The sequence below is a fragment of the Tinamus guttatus genome, unplaced genomic scaffold (genome assembly GCF_059628265.1).
Source record: "Tinamus guttatus ecotype Peru unplaced genomic scaffold, ASM5962826v1 Tinamus_guttatus_pri_ptg000472l, whole genome shotgun sequence".
Taxonomy (NCBI): domain Eukaryota; kingdom Metazoa; phylum Chordata; class Aves; order Tinamiformes; family Tinamidae; genus Tinamus; species Tinamus guttatus.
In genome coordinates this window covers 6555300-6569106 of record NW_028289006.1, presented here as the reverse complement: position 1 = coordinate 6569106, position 13807 = coordinate 6555300, and the positions used below count along the sequence as shown (strand labels likewise).

The 13807-nt window shown below is 38.8% G+C and overlaps 1 protein-coding gene across 1 annotated transcript in view; it reads right to left on the bottom strand.

Moving 5' to 3' along the window:
* Window positions 1–13389, bottom strand: part of DCN (decorin) — a 35772-nt gene extending 22383 nt beyond the window's left edge. The window contains exons 1-2 of the mRNA XM_010224242.2: window positions 13200–13389; window positions 9296–9528 (exon numbers count right to left, since the gene is read on the bottom strand). Coding sequence (XP_010222544.1) covers window positions 9296–9500 — 205 coding nt within the window. The 5' untranslated portion in view covers window positions 9501–9528; window positions 13200–13389. The remainder of the gene's footprint in view (window positions 1–9295; window positions 9529–13199) is intronic.
* Window positions 13390–13807: the final 418 nt, after the last annotated feature.

Below are 13807 nucleotides of genomic sequence, written 5' to 3'. Positions count from 1 at the left end.
AATCAACAACATCTATTTCTGGCTTCCTTCTAACTCAGTCGTAATTTCAAAGGTCTAGGAGATTTAGGCCTTATCAAGAAGCACAGAGGTATTTCAGAGGGAGAGAAAAATATCCTGAAAGCATTATGAGTCTTCAGGGATTAAGGCATTAAGTAAAAATTCAAATATCGTGAGATTTCTGATAGAACTGCTAGAATTGCCAACATATTCCTAGTGTCATGGTTACTGGCATACAAAGCATCCCATCAGAGAAGAGCAACAGTCCTGGGTGACTCGTGCAATCTACCAGTACTGTGTGCATTGTGGCTTTAACCGCTGTTAATGCAATACAGATGTTATATCTGCGACTACTCATGCATTAGAGTGAAATATTTATCCTTACAAATATTTAGAGTAGTCAGAAGAGAGTATTTCAACATCTGGGGGAATGTGACCATTATCTAACAAATTAATATTTGAATGATCCTTTTAGGCAATACTATCTGATGTCTGTCTAGTTTTTAAGCAGCAGGTAATGGATATATTTCTAAGGATATTGCTCTAAATTTTAATTTGTGATTTAGAAGAATTAGCACTGGAATAACAGAGTAGCTGTAAAGACTAGTTTGAAAGCATCTTTTGTACTTTCCAAAAAACTTATTTCTTCTGATTCTTATACCATGCTCATTGCACAGCCCATGGGCGGTGGAGGTATGTTCCTGAGTTTTTTGGGGTGTTTGTGAAGATAACATGACCGTTTTTTTTTTCCTGCAGGATGTTTTAGGATTGCTTTCAGCCTACATTCATGCAAGCAAGCAGAGAAGAGAGTCACTGTAACTGTGGACGGACACAGTTCATAACATTTAAATACATGTCGAGAGAAAACTTCCAAATGGAATCAGGGAGTCTGTGGAGCTGTTAGTTTCCTTTTTCTACTAGCTGATGTCACACATCTAGCCTTGGGTATCCTAGATATTATGACCTTCTTACTTAATTACTTCTAGTTAGCCATCTAGTGATATTCCTTCTGCAAGTCACATATCATTTTAACAGCCATCTCCTCAAATCCATAGGATGTCTCCCATAAAGTGAGAAAAATAAAGAAAAAAATAAAAAAGGAGAAGATAAATATTATCCTCAAATAAAATCATTTTTATCTAATCTTGAAAACACTAAGATTTTCTTACACTTCTCATCCCAAATTATTTTCTTTTTCCTTTCTGTTTTTAAAAACATTTGAGTTGCTATTTTCCTTTGAAAAAAAAAAATCTCTTTCATGTCCCCCGTATTCTTTTGTTTCTCTGAAGTGTTCCTATCATATCTATATTTCTGGTATTTCTTCTTTGTCTTTTCACTGTTGTTCTCTTATCTACCTTTCTGCTGCTTGTTGCTTTTTTCTGGACTCTTCAAACAGCAATGTCCTCCTTCCTTTCCTTTCTGTTCTTCCCAGAGGTAAAAAGCAGGTATGAGCCTCCTGTTTTGAAGGTACAGACATGAAAGCTGAAGCGAACTTCTGAACAGAATGGACTTCTCATTTGAATAGTAACATCTGGCTCTCTCGCTTACATCTTTGTACCTACTCCTCATGGGCAGAGATATTCAGCAAAGACTGTTCTTTCAGACTTTCAGAGAGCGGTAATGACGCCAATGACAACACTGTTCTTCCTTGTCACACTAAAACTTAAATTTATTGAGAGACTCTCTAGTTTCTGATATCTGCACTGGAGTAGTGGGGGGAGGAAGCGGGAGAAAGAAACTTGTAGGAAAATGAACTTCTGCATGTATTGGTTAGCGTAAATGTTTGTGGCTATGTCCACAGTGAAAAAGATCAGGCACTTCAGCATAGAAATTGTAATCATGCTGGGCTTTCACATTTTAGGAGAGGTGGTGCAACCTCCTTCTGTGATAACCTAGTGCATTTCTATCCTGTCTGATACTAAAGCAGCCTATAAGCCCAGCCATACTTGCATGTCTTAAATGCTGTGGCATTCCCATAAGTAATATATACACTGGGGTATTTTTTTGACATGAAATCCCTAAATTTGTCATGTAGTAAGGTGGACAGGGAGGTTTCTGGGTTTGATTGCTTTTAAGCATGTTTTATTTCATGTTTATTCCATTAATTTTCAGATTGAAATGAAAATCAAAAACATCCTCTCTGGCAACACTAGGCAGTCCAGATGATAGATTCCAGGTAACCAAAACAAGATTGGTATGGGCTGCTCTCCTGGGTGTGCTTTTACTTAAGAGTATGCACATAGAATGCTCATTGAGCCTTAACCGCTGTTTTTCTCCCTTTACATTCCTAAATACCCCATAAGAAGATTGCAGTAGAGTTGTCTTTGTAGCAAATGTAACTCTGATGACAATAGTCTTAATTTGTACAGAGCTATTAGAAGCAACTAATCCCATGAGTTAAAAACTACAACTCAATAAAAAGAAGGTGCAGGTATGGTCCTTTGTTTTCACAGAATGGCTAAGGTTGGAAGGGACCTCTAGAGATCATCTAGTCCAACCCTCCCTGCACAAGCAGGGACACCCAGAGCACATGGCACAGGGTGGCATCCAAGCAGGTTTTGAAGATCTCCAGAGAAGGAAACTCCACAACCTCTCTGGGCAGCCTGTTCTGGTGCTCTGCAACCCTTTTAATGATGCTTTCTGTTCGAACTCAGTGCTTCCATCTCTTTCTTCACTGAGAAGCCAATGACTAAGGTCTACTCCATCTATTTTGCTTTTTTAGTGTTAAAGTCAATAAATTTCTGAAAGAATGAACCCTTATGCACATTAAGACGCAGAATTCTAGTATTTGATAGTAATGTTTGTGAGGAAAAGCACATAAAGTGGAAGAAATAACTTTCCAAAAAAAAAAAAAAAAAGCCCAAGGCATTGTAAGGAACATATTCTTGAACTTTAAAAACAAAAGAAAAAAATATATTGAGAAGAATATTTTTTTACTCCCCCCCATAACCTCATTATCCGCTTTTTGCCTTTTAGTCACATAATGGATCCAGGATAAATCAAAAAACAGACTAGTGAGTCCAAAATTGAAAGGAAGAGGCAAGATAGGTGAGAAATTACATGTTCTAATCTGGTTTAGGGAAAGGTGTTTTGAAGACATAGTTAAAACTAGGATCTTTTCTAAATGCCACAGTAACTGGGGTTTGTATGAGCAGAATATTCTTGAGCAATTGGAGGCTGGCATTAGCAGTCCCTTGCTGCAATCACCAATGGCTTCAAGCAAGATTTAAATTTGGAGGTCTCATACCGATTTGCAGTGTGCTCTCAGTGAACACAAGGAAGGAGTCCTTGGATTCATTCCCTCTTCCTAAGACTTGGCCTAGAGTCATTAGCAGATGAGAACCAGAGACTTCAGGTTGAGAAAACTTATATATTTTCTAAATAGTTTATAGAGGTTATTAAATATCATAACCTAAAAAGATGGTAAGTGCATAATACACATATATGTTATATATAAATAGAAATGATGTTAGTAGAAGATGTCACATGGAGGTAGTAATCCTACCATAGTGTAAGCAGCTAATAAAATATTTATTTACTAATATTCAGCCAGAATCATGTGAGTTGGAACTGAAATATCCGCAATTCAGGCTGCAAAACTAATGGTAATGCAACAAGACCTGGCTTTTACACTGGAGAAAGCTAATGAGAGATTGTAAATAAGAAACAGTTTACTTCCAGACCATAATTTTTTTCTTGAAATCTTATCAAGAGCTGTTCTATGCTTTTATGAGTTCTTGGCTTATTTTGTGGGCTATACTGAGTGTAGGGCTGTAATTCATGCTTTGTTTAATTTCTGGGACATTCAATAATTGTATCTAAACAGAATACATACTTAACATTGAACAATTCATGGTAAATATACTGCAATTAATGCTGTCAATTTGAGTTGCCTTTCTCATGCTATTACTGTATCTCTCGAAGTTTCATTCATCTAAAAATAGTTGTGTAGTCTCAAGTGGTCATTGAGACCTTTCTAGGCACTGGAATTCCTGACCAGTATGGTTGATCCTGTCACTGACAGCTGCCTTCAAAAGGGTGAAATGACCAAGGAGGTGGTTGCCTAACCCTCCCCACGACTGTAGAAGAAGCTGAGATGAGTTTTAGACAGGGAACTTTACCTGAGATCCATTCTGTTTCTTGTAGAGCACACAGAAATGCTTGGATGGAAACAGACCATCCACCATGGATTGACTAGTCTGGCAGCTCTCTTTTAAAGACAGTCTCAAAAAACTCCAAAGATACTGCAGTCTGACCTCCAAGATATCAGAGAGCATTACAATTCAGCCAGTTATCCTGTAACAAGCCCAACAGCTTGTGTTTGACAAGAGCAAAAGTTTGGTTAGAGCATATTGTCCAGAAAGGCAATTTCTGGACATGTGAAGACCATGATATTAGAATGCAAAGGCTTATCTCACTCTAAATGACAACATTTCCAGATTTTATGGTTCCGGTTTTATTAATATTTTATTAAATATCCCAATTCCTGGAGCCAGGGGATTGCATGACATACTCAGCTTTTATTAAACAAAATAAGAATAAATCTCTAGTCTTCATTGTTAAAAGGAAAAAAAAATGCATAAAACATGCAATAACTTATCCTCCAGGCTCAGCAAGTAGAATGTAAATTTTCCTTTCCTTTCCTTTCCTTTCCTTTCCTTTCCTTTCCTTTCCTTTCCTTTCCTTTCCTTTCCTTTCCTTTCCTTTCCTTTCCTTTCCTTTCCTTTCCTTTCCTTTCCCATTGTATTTGATAAGGTCTGGTTTCTCTTATTATCTGTTTAGATACCCATCAGCAATACATTTACCTTGAAACATTAAGTTTTTGAAAGAAAACATTCAAACAGAATGTCAGAGATTTTAAAGATAAGTGCACAACAAAAAGTTTTCTTGAACTCATAAATGACTGACATTGATCGCCAATGAAGTAGATATTACTTTTCTTTAAAAAGATTTCTTGTTGACAAGCGAAGTTCAAAACTAGGTATGCCCCAAAGGAACATAATTTCCTTTACATATAGATGAGGTTCCCAAACTGATTCATGATCAGAAAACATTTTTTCATTTTTTTCTGGAAAAATTTATGCAAGAAGATAAATTATGTTTCATGAAGAGATAAATTAACTGTTGTCACGTTAGCAGGGTTCAAGTGTTGAAGGGCCTTCAGTTAAAACAGTTTAGATGCTGTATGTTTTCAAATAAAATGCCTCATGTTGCTGGAGTAATGCTTTACACATTTGTGAGCTTTTCACCCACTGATCTCAAAGTGCTTTTCAAACACACACTCCAGCACCCATGCTGAGCTTAAATACACCCTTCTTTATTTTACAGCTGGAGAAACTCTGCATTTCTGAGCTGTGAGTAAAATTCCAGCTTGAGCTGTAATATGGCTTGAACCTTCATTCCTGACATGCATCTCTTGTGCACCTTTTGGAGACCACAAAGTCCCCATGGTGCTGATGGTAAGAGGGCTGGAGGGACCCCCTTGTGTCCTGTGCAGCCTCTAGGCACAGGCTTTTTCCTGCAGTCTGCAGAATACCACTGCTGCTCTCTTTTTAGGGGGAGACAGGCACAGGGAAGAAAGTGAGGTGATAAAAAACACTGGCCAACACCTCTGAGTATACTTTTGGAGTGTTCTGTATCTGCTGAAAGGCTGATAGTACACACGTCCTCCTGCCCACCAGAGACCTCTGGGAGGAACCTCGTCTTGCAACTCCCTTTGGGAGATGAGACTTACAGGGGAACCATTAATCCTTCCTTCTTTTATGAGGCATGTTTGGCTGGCCAGCTGACCGGATGTCTTCTCTGTATATATTATTTTGACAGATGAGGAGCTGCCTCTGACCAACTATATTGACTCCCTCCTGTATCTGTAGCACATATTAATTAGGAAGATGTCTGCAGTCTCTGTGGGAAGACTGACTATATCACAGTAATGCCACATACCTACAACTGATTAAAAAATTAACCAATAGCTCCCTTTAGGCAACAGGAGGCAGATTCAGAAAGTGCAGCATTTCCATAGCAATCCCCCTTCTTTGAAGAGAGGACTGGGCCTGTTGCACAAAGGTAATAAATCTTCTATGAGGTAGGCAGATTGGACCCTGCTCTTGATCTGTCAGTAACCACAACTCTGAGAGAATTCTTCTTCAGAGTGTGAGAAGACAGCTTTTCTTCTTCCTGCTAATTCAGCTTTTGGCTTGGAGGCAAAATAAATTAATTCAAAGGCATGCACTTAGGAAGATGTGACTGAAGCTTAAAAATACAGGAATGCAGAAATTCAGCTGACATGAGTGTAACTGGACCACCGGGCACTTTTCACTGTTTTTATTGAATTTGGACTTTAAAAAAATATTTCCAACCAGTACTCATAGGATGTGGCAGCTGGACAAAGAAGAGGAGTGTAAAAAGGACAAAGCTGATCTCTGGACTTTGCTAGTTCTCCTCCTGTCCTGTTCACATAACTGAGTCTTACAGTGGGTTTGTTCCTTACGTAGCAATAGTTAACAAGAAGTTAATGCCTCTCTGAGCACAAAATGAAGCATACAATAAAAGGGAGACCTCACCATACGTGATCAGTGTTAGGGATTACCTCAACCAAGTTCCAGAAGTTCAGGTGATAAGAGAAGCTCAATATGTGAGACCTGTCAATGGCAAGCTTGATTTAGCAGCTTTCTGAAGCTGTGGGTCTCCTGGTGAATGGAGGTTGTGGCTACTCCATGCCTCCCACAGCCAGTATGCTCATGGTTTGCTGCAGTGCGTGGCTGCAGAGGACCCTCCTTCCACAACAGATATGATGTCCAGATTTCAATCTGCCTCATGACAGGGATTTAATGCAGTAAATTCCTTGTATATCCCTGGGGGGAAGGCTCTGTTATTGCTTGCTAGTGTTTCTTCAGTAAGTGCCCATGGGAGTAGATGATTAAAATCTTGTAATTTAGGAGGAGGGAGGTAGCTAATTTGGTTGGGTAGAAAATGCCTAGAGCTTAAGGGAAACAGAGGCCAAAAGTGATCATCTGCATGGAGGCAGAATTCTCACTGGGGGGTTTCATGGCTTCTGTCTGCATTTCTGATCTCTGTGCCTTGAGCACCCCTTCATCTGGCAGCCAAGAATGCGCTGTCTTGTCCTGGCGGGACTTCCGCGGTTGAAACAGTTTGGAGTTCCTGGATCCAACTCAAGGGTTAATTTGGTACTGAATGAGTCCAAGACACATAGAATGAATTAGAGAGCAGAGAAACTGAGTGTTAAAGGCAGGTTCCCCCTGTGAGCAAGTAGGTATCTGACCTGGCACATACAGCTATCCTGCCTCTGCTCTCTGAGGGGTGGCCATCTGCCCTGGGTCCTGACAAGCCTTGTGTGTGGGTCACAGTCCATAAGGGGCTGCAATAGACATGTGTAGCAAGGACGGATTAAATTCGTGCTAAGATGAGAGAAATACGAACAATTATCACTTCCTTGAGCTCTGCCAGGCAAATAGGCCCTGATTTTTCAGGGCTATATATTTTTAATCCCAGGAAGATCTCTCTTCCTTGGTGCCCAGAGACTGGATATTATCAGGTCAGCCACTTCAAAAGCACAGTCTTCTCATTCCCATATCTGCACTGTGTGGGCTTAAGCTAAGCTGAAAATGTATTTCTTTCTTATCACCCCTCTTGGAATTATCTGGGAAACACAGACCTGGAGCTTTAATCGTTTTATTTCTGAGTCTTCTTGACAGTATGGAAATTTATTAACCCAGAAGCAATTGTATGTAGTGGATTGTGGTGCAACCCTTTGGAAACTCTGTGTGTGTGTGAAGGAGAACCCAATGAATACAGAAGCAAATAGAGCAACAAAGGGCCCTTATGTGAATATCTCTACTTTTTTGCTCAGTCAAAGCTCCCTACATTCTGCAGAACTGAAGCAGATTGGGGACAGATTCCCCAGATAATTTAAATTCCATGAAGGTTAGCCAGTGTTGCAAAAATAAAAGCCTAAGGTCTTCACGGTGTGTGTGGCAACATGCTGGCCATACTGTAATTGTTACTATCTGGTATCTAAATGGTAAAAAAAAAAATTATCTTTGAACTGGGCTAGTACTGTGAAAGCTTTATGAAAGGTAGGTTAGTCCATGCTCATTTGTGCAACTTGGCTCACATTGTTCACTGGGTCTTTGCCAAGCATATCTGTTGTGTAATTACATGGCTTGCTTTAATAAGTTCACAGACGTTTCCAGGGATGTAACTGACATTTCCTTCTCTTTTCTGTAATTATACAATGCCCACCGCAATGAGACCCAAGTCCTAATAGGTGGATCTGAGCCATCATTTACAGTAATAACCAAAGGAAATGCAGACCATCAGAACACAGAAACACTTAGTACTATGTTGAAACAGCTGAGAGAAGACCTTTTTAAAAACATGTACTCTATAAAATTGTAAGAGCAGTTCTTTGTCTGCCTGAAGAAGTTGACTAATTTCCTTATGAGAAAAAAAAAAAATCTTCAAGCGAGTTTTGCACTACACTACAGACTTACAAAAACTGAGTAACGCTGGCTAAAACCAAGAGCAGCCTCAGTGAAGTCAGCTTCATTACTTGAGATTTCTGCATGAGACATTCTGAATACAGTAATGTGGGCATGGCTTCATACTCTCAGTCTAACTGCATAGACAAGCTGTCATACATGACGGAGGAAGGGGCATTTGGGAAAAAGATTCACATATTTTAGACTTTAAAAGTGCCTAAGGAAGATATTTTATAAAGAGTTCCAAAATTGTTTTCATTGCATTGGAGTGTTTCTAGACTGTTTCCTCCAAATAACTAGTCCCAGAATATTTGATTCAGGGTTGGTTATTCCATGCTCATGTAATCCTATGGAAATAGGACAATTTCTATGTTGAGGTACTAGTCAGTATGATTGAGAGTGCTGGAATCTGGACTATACAATTTAAGCTTTCTTAAATGTTTCCAACACCACATCTAACCTCACTGAATTTATTTAATAGGCATTGCTAGGAACAGCCTTGAAAGTGATCTTCCCTACAAGAGATATCTGCGGTCTTTCAAAGAATGAATAAAATATATCTATAGAAAATATACATGAAAGATCAAACGTTGTATGGTCACAACAAATGTTCAGCTTGCCAGGGTTTTATGGCCTACTACATACAATTCCTTCTAGCTAACTGTAACCTTAACGTATCTCTTTGACAAGAATCCAGTCACAATGCAGCACTGCTCAGCAGCCCAGCCATCCTAGCTGCAAACCCTCACTGAGAAAGTAAATATATGCATATGCTATGAAGGTACTTTATGGCTTACCTAGGTCAGAGCACTGCACCACACGAAGGTGACACTGGCAGCGGAAGGGGCATATTGGTCCAAATCCAGATATGACAGGATCCTCTGTTGGAGGCAGATCGGCAGACCCTTCATCCTCTAGCATAAAGTCAAACAAGCCCTTTTGGTGGAATGGCTTGGCCAAGCATACTGGCAGCAGTAGGACGAAGAGGAAAGCCAGCTTCATGGCTTAGTTCATTGACTCCGAGCAGGACCTAGGAATCAAAGCAGAAGATTTAAACCAAAAGTAGCAGTTTTCCATAGCTGCACAGTTCCTGCTGAAGGAGGTCCAGCATATCCACCAATTGCATAACTGTTCCTTTCAGTAAGTGAAAACTGAATTTTGAAAATAGGGCAGTTATGTGATAGGAGTCTGGTAACTGCTTGTCAATAAGCTTTTCTTTTTTTTTTTTTTTTACAGAGCAGTTTAGAGGCAATTGTAAACACATCTGTTTGTATATTAAAGTAATATTTATTAGGAACAGGCAGCACTGTCAACTTTGTTATGCAAAAGAGTCAACACAATAAGCCACATTTTCCATTTGTCCGTTTTCTGCCAACGTAACAGTCTATTTGATTTCATTAGCATTTGTTTCATGGCAATGAGTTTCTTCCCTGGGGATGAACCTGAGGTTCCCAAATTCATTGTAACGCATTATTTCATGTCTTGAAAAAACTTTTTTTAAAGTGCCAGCTTGCTGTGTGTTTTAAATTATAGTCTAGTAAAACCGATTGGGAAATAGAGTAAGATCTAGTGATGGGGTGGAGAGAGAGAGGAAGATCTTTGTCCATTTAAATGAACTATACTTCTTTCTCAGTTAAATAGCACAATAAAACTGAATACAATGTTGTGTTATATTGGATGTTTTTGGCTTTCTTTCCAGATTTTTGGCTATGGCATCCAATGTTATAGCAATGTGCTCTGAAAAAGCTCTTTTTGCACTGCATAAGCATTTGAATTCGTGCTTGTAGAATTGTCAGCATACTTTATATTGGGCCTCATTCTGCCAGCTTTCAAGGAAAACTGTTTAAATATGTGTTTTCAGGACTAAGACATTCACTTCACAATACTGTACACTGCAATATGTTGTTGCATTCTGAAGAGAAACTACACAACAGCTTTTTTCAGGTTTTGCATCAAGGCTATATAGATCAGCCATTTTCTGAAAATTATTTTCCTTTGCTATCTGCATTATATGAGGAAACTTTTATTTTATACAGAACTTCATGGGACTACAAAACGGTGTCATCACCAGCCTCCAAAAAAAAAAAGGAAAAAAAAACCCTTAAAGTCATCTACTAACAGAAAGTCTTATCCTTTGGTTAGAAGTCTCATCTTAAAATGGATAACATAGTGTTAAATACAGTTGTTACTCTTTGTAAATAAGGCAAAAATGTTCACTTGCTTCTTCGGGTGCACAACTAGGGCATTGAAATTCACTTCTGGAATACATTATCAGGGTACTAAAGGTGGATTTTTCTTACCTAGCAGGAGTTACCGTGCCTATGGTTATGGCATACCATTTCTCAGCTCCATACTGACTAATCGAGAAGTAAAACAACACGGTTGAGAGGAAGAGGAGGATGAGAGTCTCCCTCTCTCCACCGACAGAAGGAAGCTGCTAGATGCCTTAGACAGCTGGTGATCAGTGAGCATAGTAGGGCCTTTCTTTCTAGAATACTGCATCCAGGTATGATAAAGGAACTGGTTAGTATAAGAAAAAGTTAAACAAACACAAATCACAAGCCTGGAATTAGATGCAGTCTCTATCATGCCTGGGTTCAATTTCCTTTATAAATTTGCTCAAACAGCTGCCCTTAATGCAACCCTGCTAAGCGTTTCATCTTCACTTCTTTTACCGTCTAAAATATGCTAGTGTTTTAAAAAGATAGCCAGCACTTCTGCCTTCCACCTAACAGGAAGGCAGGTATTTAATGCCTTTAAATGTCCTCGTGACTTCACAGCAAGCTCACGTGGTGTCAGACTTTACTTAAGTTGCCTCTGTGACAAACATGCCCCGCCAGGGCCGGGTCCTTCCCCAGCACCGCCCCCGCAGAGGGGCAAGGATGACACTGCGGGGTGGTGTGAGTCCCTGTCCCCATCCCAGCTCATCCTTTGTGTGCACAGCTGTAAAACCACAGTGCAGCTTATGAATGCTTTGAAACAGGAGGACAAACTCAGTAAACTGTTCGCTGTAGTGAGCTGCTTTGTGGAAAAGATCAATAAAATGCTAACAGAGCAAATCAGATTTCAGAGCGCCCATTAGCATCAATAAACATGGGGCAGGCTGCATACAAAGCTGGCATGGTACTGCTCCAGTTCTTTTTCACATATTGTCATATATTTTTAAAAATCTTCTTGTATTCCTGCTAATAGCACTGCTGCAGGACCATGCACTCCAGGAATGTGCATTCACCCTTTCCTGGAGATAAATTATTGCCCAGAAAAACTATTCAAAGGCACATTGGCAGTATCTTAACACTTTTTGTTCACATTAACACTAATGACTTCACTTATCTCAGTTAAACACTGCACAGGGCCTTTCCTTCATTGCTTTGCCAAAACTGTAACAAATTCAGTAGCAGTTGTGTATGAGAGAGAACTGCAGGATAACAAAGGATTGCAAGGATCTAATCTGAGGAGAAAGTGCAGAATATAACAGATAAAAACTACATATCTGTCAGGGAATGGGAACAGATATGTGTGCATACCTATCTTTATAAATAAACATATTCCAACTTCATGCACACACACCTCTTCCTATTGTTTGTATTTGTAAATTAATGTAAACAGTGAGATAAAAAAATATATACAGAACTGTGCAAGTAAGGAATGTTTGCATTTCACTTAGGAAAAAACAGGGAGGGAAAAAATTATCTGAATTCTTAAACGCCTGTGACACAGTATTTATGTCTGCAGGACATAACTGTTTAAATTTGCTTTAATTATATGTTTACAATGAAGAAGACTTTCCCACAAACAGAGGAAACTATAGCATACACTTGGCCACATTTCAGTTCAAAATAGCCTTGGAAATATACTTCATGAGTTCACGTCACCACTATATTGGTGGTCTTCTTGTCAGTTTGCCTTATTATTAAGTATTAAATATTAGTTCATTCACTGTCAGAAATCTCTTAGAACGCCACAAAAAAGCAAGCTGAACGATACGTGCATTTTCCAGAAATCCCCTACATTATATGTTTTACCCATTTAGTGCACTAATGTCTAGCTGTGGAAACCCAAGATCTGGGAGTTTAAAGAGATTAAAACTCCATTGACACAAGTTTAAACTCCAGAAATATCCTTTTCTCTATTGAATTTGCAGGCACCTTTAAATGCAAGTCCCCTGTTTGTATACTGTAACACAGCACGCTCTAACATTACAAAGGCATACATTCAGTCTGTCTAGCTATCGACTGCACATTTTTCTCTCTGAAATTGTAATTATACTCATTTGGAATACATATGAAGAAGTCTGAAAGAAAAATTTCACAGAGCATACTTTATAACCAGAAACGTACAAACTAACTCACACATTTTTAACACTCACTACATCACCCACTCAAAACTCTGTACTGCAAACAGAGAATATATACTGCTGCAAAAGTTTACAGTAAGGAAAAAGAAAGGACTATAGCAGTGCTTATACAAATCAAAACAAAAGACAGAACAGTCAAACAAACAGTAGGAAACATGCACAGCCCTTGAGATCGCATTCTCATGTTCTCAAGCAACAAAAATGCTGGATACAACATTTAACATCGCTAAACTTTTAGTAGGATTTTTCTTCCTTCTCTTAGAATTCAACTAGCTCGTGCCGTAGACTTGCCTGAAGTTTTATTAGTCTGCAGCATAGTTCAGGAGAATTACTGAAAACCATACCTTTTAATCCAGGGATTTGCAACAGGAGCTCTCAAAGCTGAGATGTAATTAAACTAAATATTCAACCCAGGCAAAAGGCTTTGCAGGTGTGGAAAGGAGGAGGGGGTAAGTTCAGCTCAGTGACTGTCACTTGGTGGAAAACCCTCCTGCTTCTATTCCATAGCACAGTTAAAAAATAAGGTTTCTCTCAATGAACACAATCCAGGCTGACACCCACATTAGATCATATGGTAATGATATGTCTCCTGTATTGTAGCCAGAAACTTTATCAGCTCTTTTGCTTTCTTTTCCTCTTTTTATTTTTTTCCCTTGCTTTATTTCTTTTTCATCTGTTTAGGATCCCAAACTACTTGTACACTATATAACATGTTCAGATGTAATTCATCTTATTTTATTTATGTCCTTAAAGCATATTTTTAGTAAAGTTTTTTTGAGTCTTAACTGTGTTTTTTTTTTCAGCTCATTACCAATAAAAAAGAAGTTTGGCTGTTTCTCTTGTTTATAATATTTGTAATTCAAGAACATGATATAAAATTAATTTTAGAGCTTGTCAAAGTGGAGAAAAACATCAGGAAAAAAAAGGATAACTTTAGGTAAAACTGTTTGTA